This window comes from Cornus florida, unplaced genomic scaffold (genome assembly GCF_030987335.1).
Source record: "Cornus florida cultivar Cherokee Brave unplaced genomic scaffold, ASM3098733v1 CherokeeBrave_3.0.0_Hap2_Chr10, whole genome shotgun sequence".
NCBI classification, from domain to species: Eukaryota; Viridiplantae; Streptophyta; class Magnoliopsida; order Cornales; family Cornaceae; genus Cornus; species Cornus florida.
In genome coordinates this window covers 108,014,224-108,032,500 of record NW_026775580.1, presented here as the reverse complement: position 1 = coordinate 108,032,500, position 18,277 = coordinate 108,014,224, and the positions used below count along the sequence as shown (strand labels likewise).

Sequence of the window (18,277 nt, the reverse complement as noted above, 5' to 3'; positions counted from 1 at the left end):
TATTATGATAAAAATTGAGAATTGAAAAGAAAAATGGAATAAGTATCCTTACTCAATGAAAATGACCTACTTATTGGAATTGGTCATTTCCTCCTATTGTTTCGTTAACTAGAAAGGATAGGAAAAGGTATCACGGGATTTTATCATTAATTACATTCTTTTATTTTATTATTATTATTATTTTTGGGTACATAAGAAGCGGAAAGAGAGAAAAAGAAAGGCCCCTCCTTGCGCGATCACAAATGTCCCGTATCTTGCGAAAAGTGGAAGGAAAAGGAAAAGAAAATAACTTTTTCTAGTATAGTCAAATAAGGCAAGGCCAACTAGAAAATAACAACTGCCCGTGATTTGCTTGGTAAAACACCCTTGATGGCATTGTCGAGGAAACGAGTCAATGACATTTTGGATGGATGGTTTCCATCACATTGAAAACAGTTTGCTTAATTTAGAAGAGTGTTTGTTAAAATATTAGTTTGTTGATTTGGAGAGAGGGAGAGAGAGAGAGGGAAAAAAAAAACCTCTCTTTTATGAGAGACATGTAGAGAGAGAATAAAATAGGAGGGAATTGTAACCTTCTGTAGAAGGGGGGTTGGGTTCAGAGACTGGAAAGCTTCCATTAGCTTGGAAGTTGAAGCAAATGGGTGCTGAGGAAAAGAAGAATCAGAATCAAAATCAGAATCAGAATCAGAATCAGACCATAGCAGTGGCAATAGACAGGGACAAAGGAAGCCAAGCTGCTTTAAAATGGACTGTTGATCAGCTTCTTGGAAAGGGCCATGCTGTAACATTACTCCATGTTAAACAAAGATCACCCATCATCCCCTCTCACAGTAACTCTCTCTCTCTCTCTCTCTCTCTCTCTATATATATATATATATATATCTCACTCACTTTCATATGCTTTATTTACAGTAGAAATAGTTGGGCAAACAACCAGGGGATTAAAAAAACCCTAATCTTATGCTATTGGTTTCATGGTGAATGATGTAATGACTGGTGAAAAAAAAAATGTATAAATACATCCATAGCATGGAATTGGTGCATTGGAATGGGAAAAAAATAACATATTGAAAGACATTTGTGTCATGCTTTTAAACGGCTAGCTAGAGTACATTGAACCCTGAAGGTTTATAAATTCCAATGATTTCCCGGTAAACAGCCCCACCATCAACAGCTGCCAATGCCAATGCTAAGGATTTTGTCTGGAATATATTCTATTGCGTGACCTGATTGATCATGTTATATATAGTTTCAATAAGTTTTGCCCAACAAGAGAGAGATTAAAGAATAAATTGATAGATATAGAATGATCTGGAGGAAAAAGCAAAAAGCACAAAAACTTTTTAAGATAAAAAATGAATCATTTATTTCAGCAGCTAATTATAGTTTAGTCAGAACATTATGCTACACAACATGATATATTTAACCTCAATATATATCATGCTTTATATGTATTTGTAAGGTTAGCAGCACCTCTTTCTCACATTATGCATTATGACCGCATACATTGTTCCTAATGACAGTTTCTTGGGCTTTTCTTTCCCCCCTTTTATGGATGCAGTGGGGAATCAATCTCATGTTGATACTCAATCCAAGGAGTTGTTCCTTCCCTTCCGTTGCTTTTGTACGCGAAAGGATGTGAGTCATCTGCTTTCTCCAAATTATTCATTGCTTCATGTTCTGTTTAATTGTTCCCCAAAATTTTTCCTTTGGCTGTAAGATCATTTTCTCTGCACCCTGCAATGAAGTTACAAAACAGAAAAACGAAATAAATATAACTAAACCAAAAGCAGTAAAAAGGGATGAATTTGAGAAAATTGCAAGCAAAAACTATCAAGACATTGTGAGAATTGTTTATGGTCAATTTGAGCTCATCTGATATTATAATTCACGTTCATTGAAGCTTCTCATGGTCTTTATTTCAAGTTAAGAAAGTACAGAAAAAGGTTAAGAAATAATTTACCATACTGATTTTGGTTTCCTTCCCCAATGGTTGCCTTTTCTCTACAGATAAAATGCAATGAAGTCATTCTTGAAGACATGGACATTACAAGAGCCTTGTGTGATTATGTTAGGCTCAACTTAATTGAGATTTTGGTAGTTGGTGCCCCGACAAGGACCAGTGTCATTAGGTAATTACTTCTTTTTAAGTTTACCTGCACTACCACCATAAAAAATAGCAAAATAACTAGCTTTCAACAAAAACACAGGCGTGCACGACATTACGTTAGCAAACACTTAAAGATCACTCAAAGAACAAAAAGAATAGCATTCTAATTAATGGGAAAAAAGGAATCTACCTCAAAGAATGTAACCATACGGTCAATCATCCCCTTACTGCTACAAAAAAGAAAAAGAAAAAACAAAACATAAAAGAAAATCTATAGGTATCAGTCTAGTTACTCTGATTAACCTAAAGTTTTCCAATTCAAACCTGCTCAATGGTTCAGTTCGAAACTAAGGTACACAATTTCAACTTTTAGGAAATATAACTTATCAAACAAGTACTAATATCGAAACTCTGAAAGAAATGTCAGGAATTTGATTTTTTCTTTCAATATCAAGTTATTTTGGAATATCAGAAAATATATTTCAAACTCATATACAATAATTCCTCTATTTTGAAATTTGCTGAAAAATTAATACGGATTCGGGGATGTTCATTTCATCATGGACTGTGACCCAAATGGATGTCAAAATTAAATTTCCAAGTGTTGGAATATTGCCCCGCAGATTTTCAATAAATTATAGCAAACTAACCTCCCATTAATGCAAAACAGAATTAACTAAATAAATGAAGGTAAATTCCATAATCACTAGCACTGTGCTTTGTAGCCTAATTTTGTTTAATCTACAGGAGATCAGAATTTCAATTCACAAAATATACTATGTAATTTAACGGATTTGGATTAGTTTACATGTATTGCATAACAAAAAGCAGTAGATGATAATTCTTAGCTAATATCTAGTGACATGAGCAATATTTGTTTCTCAATTTCTGCCTGGACAGAAAAATGTAATCCATAATATCCCATTACTCACAAATCTTTTTTCATGGAAGATTCAAGACAGATGTTCCAAGCAGCGTTTCAAAAGCAGCACCAGACTTCTGCACTGTGTACATCATCTCCAAAGGTAAAATTTCATCAGTGCGAAAAGCCTCCTATCCAGTTCCGAACCCGCCCCAACATAATCAATTGCAGAACAAAACCAACGCCATTCCAAATCTGACTGATGCACATTCCTTGCAAAACATCAACTCAAGAGGTCTGCTTCTATAATTTTAGTACCATGTCATTTCCCAATTATTTGATATTTATCACTGTTAATGAGGAATCATCCGGATTCTATTTCTGCAGCAGAGAAGATACCATTTAGACCTCAAAACTTGACCGAGGATGACGAGATCAGGTAAGTTCCATTACACTTTAAGCAAAGTGGGGAAAAGTGGCTTACACCTGTAGTTTAACATGCAATAGATTGAGATGATCACAAAACATTGATAACAGAAAGTCTATTTGTACCTATACCTGCAAGTTGATATAAGTTTCTTCTTGCTCCCTCTCTCTCTCTCCCATGTAAAAACTGTAACATGTGATTTTAGTTTTTTACTATATTTATACATACTAGTAGCCGCATCTTTAGCATTGTTTGTCAGGCATTTAGGAGCCAGGCAAGACAAAATTGACCTAGGTTTTGCCTAAATTGTTTTAACAGCTTTGAAAGTGGTTAGATAGTTTCAGTGATGAAGCCAAGTGCAGTATATTAGGGGGAAAAAAACAAAGGAAAAAAAAATATCTTTCAGAGATCATTAAAAGGAAACTATCCAGTGTTGGTTGCTGATTGCTTATAAGCAACCATCTACAAAAGAGAAGAGTATATGAAAAACTGAAAGAAAGGTAGCTGTTTAGTTTGCTATGGAATGGGAGCCAATTCATAGAACAAAAGCACTGACCTGGTAACTACTGATACAGGTCACCCTTTGATAGATGTAGAGCTTCAAACAGACCATACGAGGAGTTCACATTGTGCAATAGCGACATATCATTTGTGAGCTCTGACAGGCCAAGCACTGAACACACGCAGCATTCTTTTCTTGACAATCAGGAGTTAGCTATGGCCCCTTGGCTTTCATCCAGCTCAGAAGCAGACAACAGAAGTGCTGGATCATCATTCTCAGGATCCAGGTTAGCTGAAATGAATATGATGAGTGGATTCTCACCAAACTCGCTGGAAAGTTCAAATTTTTCATGGTCATCAGCACAACACATGGTATGCAGTTTAAATTCCCAAACAGAGCATTATTGTTAACACAAATTCAGGAATCAAACAGAAAAACCCTTATGTAACTATAATATAGTCAGGAAAAATATTCAAGAATTATTTGCAACACATGTGATGAAAGCTTAAATTCACATATTAATTGGTTTGGATTTTTAGAGTTACTAGTGTTGGAATTATCAATCAGGGATCTACTTTTAAATTTTACTTGTTAGGTTTTGCACATTCTAGAGGAAATGACCTCTAAGCTTTACCTGAGCATAACTCAAACTATCTATTAAATATACCCAACCCCTGAGAGTGTAGCCTCAGAAATTGTGCATCGAAAGATAACATGGTTTTTGCATTAAAATATAATGATGCGAATGAAGTGAGAAACAGTCATACTAAATACTTCTCAAATTTGTAGGAAGACATGGAAGCTGAAATGAAGAGGCTCAAGCAAGAGCTCCAGCAGACAATAGACATGTACAGCACAGCCTGCAAAGAAGCACTTGCAGCAAAACAGAAGGTAAATGAGCTGAGATTTTAGAGTTTTGGTTTTGCTTTAACATCAGATCTTCAGCCACATCACCAAAAATAAAAGAAAAAGGAAAAGAAGAAGAAGAAATAAATGCATTAGGCAGTGTATGTCCCGCTTGCGTGGGATGCTGCAAGGGAAGGGCAACAAAACTGAAGGTTCCAAGTTGAGATCTTAATGTTTTGATTTTTCTTTCATATTTAATCATTAGTCACATCAAAAAAAAAAAAAAAAAAAAAAAAAAAAAAAAAAAAAAAAAAAGTTGCATTACCCAGTGTATATCCTGTAGAGACTGTATATTGAGAAGAGGAAGACTAGAGACAACCGAACCTGTAACATTATTTTACACAAAGGGGCTGCTTACGGACTTGAACTTGCAGCCTCACACTTGAATGAACTTTCATCATTGCACCAAGTAACGAGTAACAACCCCTCTTCAGGTTCTTTAAAATGAGCTATCTAAATTTTTTGAAATCATATAAAAGTTGATTAAAATAGTGACAAAATATTATGTATTAAAGAAAGAAAGAAAAAAACTTTAAAATGAAAAGCCAAAATTTAATCCTTACATCCAGGGTTATATATAACAGCACAAGTTCAAAAATATTTTTGTTACAGGCAATGGAACTTCAACGTTGGAAAGTGGAAGAACAAAAAAGAATAGAAGAGGCTCGACTAGCTGAGGAAGCAGCATTGGCAATTGCAGAGAGAGAAAAGGCCAAGTCTAAAGCAGCCATGGAGGCAGCTGAAGCAGCTCAGAGGATTGCCCAACTTGAATCACAAAAAAGAATGCATGCTGAAATGAAAGCACGCAAAGAAGCGGAGGAGAAGAAGAAGGTACTAGATGTGCTGGCACAAAGTGATATCAGGTACCGGAAATACACTATAGAAGAGATTGAAGCAGCAACCGAGAATTTTGCAGATTCTCGCAAAATTGGGGAAGGAGGTTATGGACCAGTATACAAGTGTTATTTGAATCATACACAGGTCGCAATAAAAGTTCTTCGTCCAGACGCAGCTCAAGGAAGGTCACAGTTTCAGCAAGAGGTGTGGCTTTTTAGTGCATCAAATAAGTTTAATAAACTAAATCATTTACTGGCATAACTTCCATTCTATAACATAACACATTCATCAGTTTCTTCTTCCATTTTTTTCCTAAATATTTACAGTTAATATTACCTTGATGCAGGTTGAAGTCCTAAGCTGCATAAGGCATCCCAACATGGTTCTCCTCCTTGGAGCCTGCCCGGAGTATGGTTGCCTAGTCTATGAGTACATGGCTAATGGTAGCTTAGATGATCGTCTATTTCGGAGAGGGAACAGTCCAGTTCTTCCATGGCAAATAAGATTTCGGATTGCCGCAGAGATTGCTACTAGCCTTCTTTTCCTCCACCAGACTAAACCAGAACCATTAGTTCACCGTGATCTCAAACCCGCCAACATTTTACTTGATCATAACTTTGTCAGCAAGATTAGTGATGTTGGATTAGCTAGGCTTGTTCCCCCGTCCGTGGCCGACAACATAACTCAATATCGCATGACAGCGACAGCTGGAACTTTCTGTTACATAGACCCAGAGTATCAGCAAACTGGCATGCTCGGAACAAAGTCTGACATTTACTCATTCGGGATCCTACTTCTTCAAATAATTACATCCAAACCCCCCATGGGTTTGACTCATCATGTTGAACGGTCAATCGAGAAGGGGACTTTTGCTGATATGCTTGACCCGGCTGTTCCTGACTGGCCAGTGGAAGAGGCCTTGGATTTTGCCAAGATAGCTCTTAAATGTGCAGAGTTAAGGCGGAAAGATAGACCAGACCTTGGTACCGTCGTATTACCTGAGCTCGAAAGGTTGAGAGCACTTGCAGAAGAGAGGATGCCCAACATCATGATGTTTGCTGGTAGCCCAGGAACCTCACCAAGTCAGAGCCAAGTTTCCACAACATCTCAAGTGAGTTGATGTGAATGGGGACATTGGTTCTTGAATTTTTTTTTTGTCAGTGTAACTGTTTTAATGTGTTCAATTGAGAAGATTTCAAGTTTCAATCAATCTATGAAGACGTTACAAGTTGCTGCACCATATTTTGCAGGACATTTTAAGTGACCCTCAGCTTCAACATTCTGGATATGGAAGTTCACCGAGCCGCTCAAGCACATAATCATTACTGACATACAGAAGATCAAGTATGGATCAGTGCAAGCACATAATCAAGTATAGATATTGATAAGCATATACAGTTTTAGAAAATAAAAAAAGAAAAGCACACACACACACACATCAGTTTGGAAGTTTAAGGTAACTGGAAGCTCATTCTATGTAATTTATTTCACAAAGGCCGAAGATTGGAACTTAAAGTTGCGTTCTAAGTCCTTGCTGATATATTATTATACTATTGAGAATTCATGAGTTGTGGGTTTGGTGCAGTGTTGTATTTTAGGAGGCACATATGAGAAGTGAGGCGTACATGCATGCGCGTACACTTACACATCATACTCCCTCAGTTTTTTTATTCAAGTAAAATTGCAAAAATGATGAAAACACTTGTTTTCTTTTTCGAACATTTTCTTTCTGATTTTTTTTATTTTAAAAGTAACAAAGTAAATATGCAGTCTCAGGAACGGTGACAAGTAAAATCTCAAGAAATATCAATTAGAGGAGAACCATAATCTCCTTGGAATATTTTAGCCTGATCATCGCACTAAGAAAGCAGCTCTTCCATCTGCACTCAATATACCCAACATGCTCAGAAACTGAGAGCTATCAAGTCCCTAATGGCCTCAAGTGTTAGCTTCAATTAATTAATTGAAAGTGACAAATATATATATATATATATATAGGTAGCATATGGGGCTTTTGACCATACAAGCACTTTTCAGCCACAGAAGCCCTTTCAAGGAGAACTTTTTTGTGTTTGGTGACATAACATTGAAGGACTTGTACGAGAAGCAGATGATCCCTCAAAACCATTTTAAAGAATTTCGTTCAGGAAGTACCGGAAAACAATTTCTTAAGAAGTGGGTCACTTTTTAAGTGAATAATTTTAAATCCCACAATGATCCCTCGTATTGTCTTCTTTTTTCACCTTCAGACCCAAGGAACCGAGGGCCATCAAAGCCCACAATTCCCATGGCATAGTCAGCTTCACCTTTTTCCAGTACGTTCATTAAGAAACCTAACCACGATGGCTTCACTCACCATGCAATCCCACTTGACATGGTCCATTTTGGCAGCCATGTGAGATTCATGTTCACCTGTTTCGCAAAATCAATGCTAGCCATACCCCATGAGATTAAATTGTTTCAAAACGTGGGAGACAGAAGACGACTGGAATTAACATGAGATGAAATTATTTCAAAAAGTTAATTATTATAGGAGAGATGGCTTGTAATAGAAAAGAATGAAAAAAGAAAATTCATGTGGCCAGCCTTATTCATATGGGATTAAGGCAAAGATGATGATGATGATGACCTACCCAATGGTGTGTTGTTCCAATGCATATATCGTAACCTCTAGGCTCCTCTCTTCCATGTAGACGAATGAAGGGTTCTGTTCAACTCCATGAAGTTTAGGTTATTACAACAACCAACATGACATGTAGCGAATTAAAAAACCTGAAAGAAAGAAACTTTTCCGAATTAACCTTGGTCATTGTTCATCTGAATGATTTGGCTATAAATACAAAAAAAATAATAATAATGATTAAATAAGAATGAACAGAACAACCGGGGGCACATCCAAGCAGTACCCAAGAGGATGTTTAATCAGGCTGATCTCATCATCCTGTAGTATAAGACTCGGTGATAGTCGCAGGTCATTCTTGATACAAAAAAAAATAAGCAGTTAAGAGGTAAGATATTTGCTCTTACCAGTGAGCATATTTCCCAAACAACTTGTTACGGTCTATTGGTTCATGAATCTTAACCAGCATGCTACCTGTCAGTAACTCCAATTCTTTTTTGGTAAAGGCAAGCATCCGCATCCCAACCAGGACTTTAAGTATTCTGTACCTCACCCTTTGGGGATACCATTGAAGCTAACAGCCAGTGATCAGTAGTTCCAAAATATTTGGTTACTTCGGAATTTTTTCTTGAGATAGGTTGCAATCAGCTTCTTATAAGTCCAATTCTTTTGCCTCCGAAACTCCATAAATGCCTCTGAGCTTGAGTGGAAATCTCCTTTTCCCAAAGCCTCAAACACAAATGGATCTGTTGATACTATTGGAAAATCATTCATATTCATTTTGCTCAAAGCAAAATCCAAGTTCCTTCCTAGTCTTTTGTCTAAGTACGCATCAACAACACAACCATAAGTCACAAGGTCAGGAACAACGCCTTCATGTTTCATATGTTCAAGGCTTACATGGAGATCCCAGAACAAAGACATCCTTGAAAAAGCCAGAGATCTGATGTTAAATGTTGTAAGATCAGGATAGAATCCAGCTTCGATCATTCTCAGGAATTCTCTTTGCAAGCTTTTCATTTTGAAATTGGCAGCATAGGATAGAAGCAGAAGGTTCCACAGAAGATTTCCCACATTTCTCCTACCAAGACCCACATCCCTCAGGAACTCACCTAAGACATAAAATTTCCTTTCTTTCATATATGCAAATGACATCGCCCTAATTCCTTCTCTCTCTATGAGAATCCTAGAACTCTTCAGACTGCAATAAGCAGCCTCCATTTCAGTAAGAGAACCAAAAATGCTATAATATATGATTAAAGAATTCCCGGTAGCAGAATCAATTGAGAAACCCCTTGAAACCATCTCCTTCAATGTATTTTCCATCATCTCAAGCCGACCTCCTTTGCCAAAGCAAGAGATAGTCAACGCATAAATCTTAGGTAAAATGTTGAAATTCCTCGAACTTATTTGATGCAGAATTCTAGTCACTTTATCAAATTGTCCTGTCCTACCATAGGCATCAATTAGTTCTGAAACTATTTGAATATTAGGCACTGAACGGTTTAAGATTTCATCCCAAATGGACTGTTCTTCGGGAAAAAAACCATTATCTGCGTAGCATAACATCATAGCTGACAAGGTAGAGTCGTCAAGTTCGAAACCCTCAGATTTCATTTCAAGTAATAGCTCCTGGGCAACACGGGGTAATTTTTTTCTGCTTAAGGTTTGTATTAAAGAAACACAATTTATGTGACTCTCACGGTGAACGACACCTCCTTCCCGCTTCCAGTGCCAAACTATCTGTTCTAAGAACACGCCAGAAATAAGAACCAAAACATCAAAGCAACTTCAACATAAATGATGCTTACAACATGAAGTTCAAAAATCATTACGAAACCTGCATAATTGACAAAAAACATGAAAATGTATGTGAAAGTAAAACCCAATAACAAGGATGAAAGAATTGCTTGTTTTCATGTTCTGTATCAAGATAGGGTTCAAACTTCCCTACATAGCAATATCAATGGGAAGAACCAAATAATGCATCAGGATAAGCTGGCAAAAATGAAAATCATGTGGATATAAATGATAGTAGAAACAAATGTTCAATAGATTGGGTTAACTAATCAATATATGCCTGGAATATAAAGTTGGTTCAAGAGATTTGCTGAGATGATGTAACAGAAGTTCCTTACACGGCCTAATTTTTCCAGTGCCGGGATTTGTATTACAAGTTACAACCCAATTCTCTTATTATATTTACTTTTTAAAATATTTTTCAATAACTTAATCTCATGTTAGTTTTAGTATTACCTCTTTGTCTCTTACCTTCTATGCAAAATAATCTTCTTTTTTTCTTTTTACACTATCTGACCCAAAATTTATCATCTAAAGCATCATATATAACCTACAAGTTCTTTTTCACGTCTCAACAAGAGAATTCAAATTCAAGTGAAATTTCGTGTTTTAGATTGATGCAATTTTTATAAGTTGTAACTAGGAAGGGTAATGCAATTATACACCAAGCTGTTTTTAAGTACATCATATAACCCTTGCTTCACATTAGTAACGAAAACCCATAGCAAGACAGAACTTACATACATATACATACATCTATATAAATAAATATACACACACATACATATATAATCATAAATAAATGAAAATAGTTCAACGAAAAATGAACAGAAAAGGCCAAATTTTACCTTCCGCGCTAAAGCCCGATCTGGAGAGTCTTTTTTTTGGAAACAAACCCTAAAACGCTTCGAATTAAGAACACAGAGAGGACGAGTTACAGAGACATAGGCAGGTGATATTGCTTCCATTTTTGGGGAGAGAGGGGGAGAGAGAGTGTCAAAAGTGGATATGGGTTTGGATGAGTGGTGGTTGCTTGGTTGGTGTTGAATGCAAAACTGTCAATTTAGCCCAATCGGCCCAAGTGGGCCTTCAATTGGGTTTGTTTGGAAGAGTGGCTGGGTTGTCAAGGTGGTGTTATTTATATAGCCCAATTGGCCCAGCTGCGCTTTACAAAATATAATAACCCAATTTTGATGCTCCCTTTTTTCTCTTCTGCTTACAAAAAGGGATTCAAACAAGGACACACTCATCCCCAGTTGTGCTCTACTAATTAGATGTTATAAGAGATATTTGTGTCACATCATATCTGAATGGAAAGTGAAAGTGGTATATATGGGCTGGATGGTAGCCCAACCTAACAGTTTAGGCTTTTGGGTCAGATCGTGAAACACCCATTTGTTACAGTTGGTATCAGAGCCAGATCCAATCCTTGATCCGGTGCCACGCCAAGCACTTGATTTGGAAGGCATTCAGGTGAGCCACTCAGGTAAGCAAGATGGCTAGAGTGTTAATCCCATCTAACAGTTTAGGCTTTTAGGTTAGATTGCGAAGAACTCACTCGTTATAATAGGCCACTAAATTGAGTCTACAAATAAATAAGTCGAACTCAAAACGCTACTTGACACGATTCATTTGACCCGACTTGATTTATTTACAACCCTAACTAATGATAAGCAAAATTTTGATCGAGTTTGAAACCAACTCTCTCAACTCGTGATGCACTCAAACTAAACTCAAATTGAGTCAGCAATACAGTCGAACTCAAAACACTACTCCGACCTCGTTCATTTACAACCAACCCTAGCAATGATTAGCTTTGATTTAAATGGTTGTCATTCTCAATGGCCAGGGCCAAAGGGTCCAAGGGGTCCTTGGAATTAATATCAGAAAGCGAAAACAGCATTTGGATGAAGAAGCTGAGGTAACATGTCTCCTTGCCAAATGAACGGTCTTTTAAGGACCATCAATTAAAGTGGACTTTCTTCCACCGCAGATACAAACACTCTACTTCGTCCTCTTGTACCATATATATATAGGATTGGAGAATTAGGAGTTATACTTTTCCAAACAAACACTAATAATAAATACTACTATCATTTTCCTTAAGTAAACTATGCAGAATATCGTCAATTGTTTAATCATAGTTACATTTTACGATCGCATGAAGTCAAAGTTTTGAATTTTTAACTAGATGAATTTCTTAAAAAATGTTGATGTGATCGTGAAAAAATACAATACTTTGCACTTTAAGCGGATGTTCAAAGTCCAATTTATCCTTTTAAGCCTGTGAATTTATCAAAATGATCTACGCAAAAAGTTGTACTTGAGGGCACAAAAAATAGCATATAGCACATGAATTGTATTTGCATGAATAAAAGTGGTACATAGACTGAATGAATTTTTAAACATTTTTTTTTTAAATTAAACATAGTAATATAACATTTGTATGACCTTATGTTTTATTATTGTTCCATAAATTAGTTTATGTTTATCGTTTGTCACCAAAAATAACAGACACTACATTGACAATTGAAAACAAATAATTAAATTTTTATCTCCGGTTATCAAAATGATCTATAAACAAAAATGGAACTTGATGGTACAATAAGTGACACCCTAAGGACACACAAATTGTACTCATACCTATTTAAAAGATAATTTGGAAATCAACTTAAAATGCGCACTGCTTTTTCATATTCATACTAGCATTTTTTTTAAATCAAGGCTTTCACTAATGTGACCATAAAATGGGCCCCTAAGTTCATGTATGTATAATTTTTCCAAAAATATACTTACTTTTATGGTAGACTAGCTGCAAGTTGTGTCCACTTTGAAAGTTCTGAGGTTTAGGGACAATGCAAACCCTAGCACTTATGATGGGAAAAATTGCAACTTAAATTTATTTAGGGTGGAAATGGAACTTTAATAGCATTGCAATGTAGTCTGTGTAGGACTGAAAGTCATGGTCATGACTAATGAATGAGTGAGAGATGTGACCCATACACTTTTAGGGCCCTTATTGAGGATGAAGCAATTTATGGAACAGACCTATAATACTATTTCTTTCACTTAGGTCTGCCGGAGTGGTAAAGTGCCCTTCAAAAGGGAAATATTGGAGAGGAAACAATTTATGGAACAGACCTATAATACTATTTCTTTCACTTTGGTCTGTTGGAGTGGTCATTTGCTTTTCATATTTTGTTTTGATTTGAAACAAAAATAAGTATTTTGTTGCATAGTATTTTGAATAGAATTTGAATTATATTTGGTCGGATACATTTGTTGCAAGATTTATAAAAATATAAATATAAAAACGTGTTTAATAAAAAAAGTGTTGAAAATTTAAAAAATATAATAACTAGTTTAAAATATAATTTAAGAATTTTTTTTTATTTTTATTGTTCATCATTATAGTAGAACATGTAAAAATTTAATATTTTTTACTATTCATTGTTACAGCTCAGGCCAAAAACAAAAAAACAAAAAAATAAAACCGTATACCAAACATACCCTTAATAAGGGTATAATAAGATATATGTGTCTCATTGTTCCATTAGAAAAGGCACTTAAGCACCCCCATTAACTTGTGGAATTTAAATAAAGCAAATATCAATTAGAATCTCCCAAACTTAAAAAATCAATGTTGTTATGGCCCTCTCTCTAAGTGAGAATATGCTTAGGCCTTATAGTAAAACATTATTATAATTTTTCTAGAGATTAGAAAGTATTTGTTAGGCCTAAATGATAAGTTTTTATATGGAGATCTCATTACCACTTTTCAAAAACCATGGATGGTTGGTTCTCAATGACCACTCTTTTAACAAACTCAGCCTTTTCTTGATTTTCAAATCAAACTCTCCTATTATTGTGATCTCATCCCTCTTTATATTTAGATATTTCTTTCTCCACCATTGTTCATTCTTTATTTATAAATTAGACCCACTCAAAATTTTCAAACCACTCATCATTCTTTATTTACAAATTAGACCTACTCAAAGTCTTCCATTATTATTGTGTGGGCCCCCCATTCCCTTGCATGAAATATCCCCAACATTTCTACCTCTGCTCATCACCTTTCCCCCCTTTTATGATTCCCTCCATCAATCAGTGGGCCCACATATTTTCTCTTTCTCTCTTTTTTCCTAATTGGCCCCATTACTTTATTTATTTTCATATTTGACAAGACTTACACTTTTCGTTGTGGTCTTCAGACTCTTTTAAGTACTTTTTAGTTGAAGTGGCTATACAAAAATATACATATTAATAATTGACGGCTCTTGTATGACATTAGAGCCCTCCAAATGTCTATGACATTAGAGCCCTCCAAATGGACCTAGTACATGCATGTACTACGCATGCTAAGCAACAGTCCAAGAACAATTAATTTTTTTTTAAAAAAAATTAATTAATTTATTTTTTTGGATTTATTACACACACGCCTCTTATATTCACATTAATTACAATTATATGTTAAATTTGACAGCTGATATCAACGACACCCATAGCGTTAGCTACCCATATCGTTAGCCATAGTTGTTGTGTCAAGCCTCTAATACCATGCAAATTTATCTATTTTTATGTTTGGTAATAACGAATTGCAAATTTTTGATTTTATTACACACACCTCTTATATTCACATTAATTACAATTAGATGTTAAATTTGACCGCTGAGATCAACAACACCCATAAATTTAGCTACCCATACCGTTAGCTAGGTGTTGTGTCAAATCTCTAACACTTTGCAAATTTATCTATTTTTATGTTTGGTAGTACCGAATTAATTCTTTAGATTTGGAATTGAAAAAAAATTACTTCCTAATTGAACAAATCCCTAATTCAATGCGTCAATTTGATGCCATAACATATAGGCATTAACCACTGAATTATCGAGACATTTACAGATTACATATAGAGTATAACCTTGTAACAAATACCTCTTTGACACACGAATTTGAGCATTACTGAGCAATAATGCTATTAAACATCTCTCAATGTATAAAACATAACTACATATTTTTTCTAATTTTTGTATTAAATACTATATACATATATGATATACATATTAAATATAAATTTAATTTATAAACTTCAAATTTTCCAAAACATTCAAATTATGTATTTATTGTACACATTAAGAAATATTTATTTGAATTTAAAATATTGGCAAAAATTAAATATATAATTTATTAATTAAATTGAAAATATATTAATATATTATATATGATATTATATATTTATACAAATTATAGCCTCGGTTAATATACAATGTAAAACATTTATAATATGAAATTTAAGAATTATGAAAATATTTATGTTTCAACAATCTAAGTTCAGATGTCTCATGAGGCATTACTATCACAGGGTACAAAATATGTGTCATTTACTAATGACTAGGCATACAGAGGTTTGCCTTCTAGTCTTCTGTACCAATATTGTCACAAGGTTAGAAGAGCTTCTCATTAATATATATTCCCTCCGTCTTAAAATAGTTATTTATCTTTTCATTTTGAGATGTCTCAAAAAACATGTTCTATTTCAAAATTGAATGTATTATGTTTTATAACATTTCTAAATTATCCTTTTAACTAAACAACTGCATTAATTACAGAGCACTATTTTGTCTTTTAGTAAAGGCATATTTGAAACTTCACCCTTATCAATATAATAAAAAAACTAGTAAAACTCCACTACCATTAAAAGTTAGATCCCCCTATAGGACATGTATATTGGGATAGGGAGTATATATATATATATATATATATATATATATATATATAGAGAGAGAGAGAGAGAGAGAGAGAGAGAGAGATGGAAATTAAACAAAAATTTGGCTTGAAAGCAATCAATGGTTCAATTGTTATCTTTCATTTTATTCCATTAAAACAGTTATTTTTTATAAAATATATATATATTTTTTGACAAATTAAAAAGAAGGGGACTCCAACACGAACACGACACACCCATTTGTAAAAGTAGACACTCTATCAGTTAGGCACTCTATCAATTAGGCGACTACAATAACTGACTAGATAATGATCCTTAAAATCTGTATTTTATGTCTGTATTAGTTTGTTGTTAATTTTTTTGTTTGCTTGCATGTAGACATAACCCATCATTATTCTTGTGAGTGATTTTATTCAAAGGTAATTTTGAATAAAATAGAGTAACCCCATTATCCTCGTGAGTAAATTTTATTCAAAGATAATTTTGAGTACAATGGACTTGGCCTCTAATGTCCCCCATTAAAGAGTCAAATGTTATCTATAAAGTTGTGTAATTATTGTGTATCAAACATTTAGTAAAATTTTATTCAAGATTTTTCCTCTTTTTTCTTTATTTATTTTTTATTTATATCATTAGCAAGAAACATACACCTCCCCCTACATACTTATATTATTTTTTGAAAATTCAACACTCACCATTCATTTTGGGAGATAAAAAAGAAGTCACAAGACTCTTAGTTATTCAACGACAACTGTTTTTCCCAATACTCAATTTTTAATGAGGATATCTTTTGTTACATTATCTATATTATTAAAAAGTGTATACAGTTTTTATTTATTTAAAAAAAAAAAAATTTGTTGCTACTACTAGAAGTGTGTGTATATATATATATATATATATTAAAATAATGCCATCACGAGAACTCTCTCATGACAAGAAGTATAAGGTCTATTTAATCACTTAATTCTGACAGTCTTTAGAAATGTGTGAAAGGTCAAATAAATTACTTGGTATTTAATAAATATTTTGATTCATTAATTAGACAAGAATAACTCACTGTGAGAGGACTCTTATGACTAAATTGGTACATAAATATATTAGTATGCTACACAAACCTTTCATAATTCTTAATTATGTCACGTACTTAATCGGGCTAAAGGTTATAATCAAGTTTAATTTTCAACAATAAGATTTTTTAATTTAATTTGTTTATTTATGCTTTTAATTTGTAAAGACTACAAATCAATTGCTCTTTACCAAAATAATTTTATTATTATTATTATTTATTTTACAATCTTCTTGCTCTCTATATAGAGAATTTATGCTTTGTTAAATTTAAATGGATAATTAATATATAAAAAGTGTAATGATACTTTTGATCACATGCATTACATGTGCTTAGTTCTTTAATAATATATGTGCGTATATATATAATATATCACCTATGGGTATTTTTGGCCATGACAAGTCACGAATCTGTAATAAAAAAAATTGAAAATTCAATAGAAACAAGGCCTTCAATCTTCTTCCAAAAAGTAAAACCCTAGATTTTCGAGGGAAAGTGATTCGCTTTCACCAAAGAAACCCTATTGAAGGAATTGGTCAGTTGGAACTCCATTAAACCCACTAAAAACTTCTTTTATGCTCTCTATCTTCTCAAAAAGTTTTATCACGAGACACATGCTATTCAATAGTCTAGCCATCTTTTTTCTTTGCTCACTTATGATGATAATGACGACCATTCAAAAGTGAACTTCATTTTCACCTTTTATTCTTTCATGCATTTGCCAATTGTTTTTTTCCACACCTTATTCCTATATGTATCATATGTGTGTTTATATATATATATATATATATATATATATTGAGTGTGTGTAATGTTGGATGGCAAAAATTTCTAAGTTATGATGACCTAATATGTAATGATGCTATGTTGCACTCGGCATTGTGATCATAAAGAGTTACTTAAGAGGAGAGAAAACCAGAGGGATACAGACTAATTAAGGAAAAAAATTATTTTTCAAATCTGGAATCACTAAATCTTCCATATATACCCATACTAAATTATATATACTCTTACTGCATTAGATTTTAAATTTAGACTCAAAATTTCATATATACTCTTACAAAATTAGACATAAAATTTGAATAAAAAATACGTTTTATTGAGTTTTTTATAGAATAATTAAATTTTTTAATACTAAAATCGTGTATTCCACAAGAGTTTTTAGATTAAATTTAAATTAGATTAATTACTATTTAAACTCATGATGCATTATTATTAAGTAACCAAAACTTGAAGGAATATATGTCGGGGTTCTTGAATATGAGTCAATATTACAACTAAGTGGTATCTAAATACAAGATATAATGGAGTATCAACAAAAATGTCCTTTCTTTCATGCCTTTAGGCTTATATTTATAGTCTCAAACCATTACCTATATCTCCAACTGCAAGTCTCTCAAGACTCCACCTAGGGTAACCATC

General features: G+C 33.8%; 2 protein-coding genes across 5 annotated transcripts; one reads left to right on the top strand and one right to left on the bottom strand.

Annotated features, from left to right (window-relative positions):
* Positions 1-450: 450 nt before the first annotated feature.
* On the top strand, positions 451-7,066 carry LOC132278358 (U-box domain-containing protein 35-like). The gene is made up of 11 exons (XM_059780152.1): positions 451-830; positions 1,160-1,221; positions 1,468-1,638; positions 2,011-2,132; positions 3,062-3,279; positions 3,360-3,411; positions 3,975-4,272; positions 4,691-4,792; positions 5,420-5,848; positions 5,991-6,755; positions 6,895-7,066. The coding sequence occupies exons 1-11, from the start codon at positions 638-640 to the stop codon at positions 6,961-6,963; spliced, it is 2,481 nt and encodes an 826-aa protein (XP_059636135.1). The 5' UTR covers positions 451-637; the 3' UTR covers positions 6,964-7,066.
* On the bottom strand, positions 6,773-11,104 carry LOC132276894 (pentatricopeptide repeat-containing protein At3g42630). Of its 4 annotated transcripts, none has more exons than XM_059778531.1 (4): positions 10,913-11,104; positions 8,672-10,007; positions 8,278-8,416; positions 6,773-6,969 (listed from the first exon to the last, which is right to left on the bottom strand). In XM_059778531.1, exons 1-2 carry the CDS (start codon positions 11,030-11,032, stop codon positions 8,853-8,855), a joined length of 1,275 nt encoding a protein of 424 aa, XP_059634514.1. In that variant the 5' UTR covers positions 11,033-11,104; the 3' UTR covers positions 6,773-6,969; positions 8,278-8,416; positions 8,672-8,852. The 4 variants fall into 4 exon arrangements, with proteins under 4 accessions (XP_059634514.1, XP_059634517.1, XP_059634516.1 ...); XM_059778534.1 differs by having other exon boundaries at positions 8,672-10,012; positions 10,913-11,037; XM_059778533.1 differs by having other exon boundaries at positions 8,672-10,104; positions 10,913-10,993.
* Positions 11,105-18,277: the final 7,173 nt, after the last annotated feature.

Excerpts from the sequence above, each read along its gene's own strand:
- LOC132278358 (XM_059780152.1), top strand. The coding sequence starts at position 638 with ATGGGTGCTGAGGAAAAGAAGAATCAGAATCAAAATCAGAATCAGAAT. Across the intron at positions 2,133-3,061 it reads ACAAGGACCAGTGTCATTAG|ATTCAAGACAGATGTTCCAA; the intron begins GTAATTACTTCT and ends TTTTCATGGAAG. Across the intron at positions 6,756-6,894 it reads AAGTTTCCACAACATCTCAA|GACATTTTAAGTGACCCTCA; the intron begins GTGAGTTGATGT and ends CATATTTTGCAG.
- LOC132276894 (XM_059778531.1), bottom strand. The coding sequence starts at position 11,032 with ATGGAAGCAATATCACCTGCCTATGTCTCTGTAACTCGTCCTCTCTGT. Across the intron at positions 10,008-10,912 it reads ATCGGGCTTTAGCGCGGAAG|ATAGTTTGGCACTGGAAGCG; the intron begins GTAAAATTTGGC and ends TTCTTAGAACAG.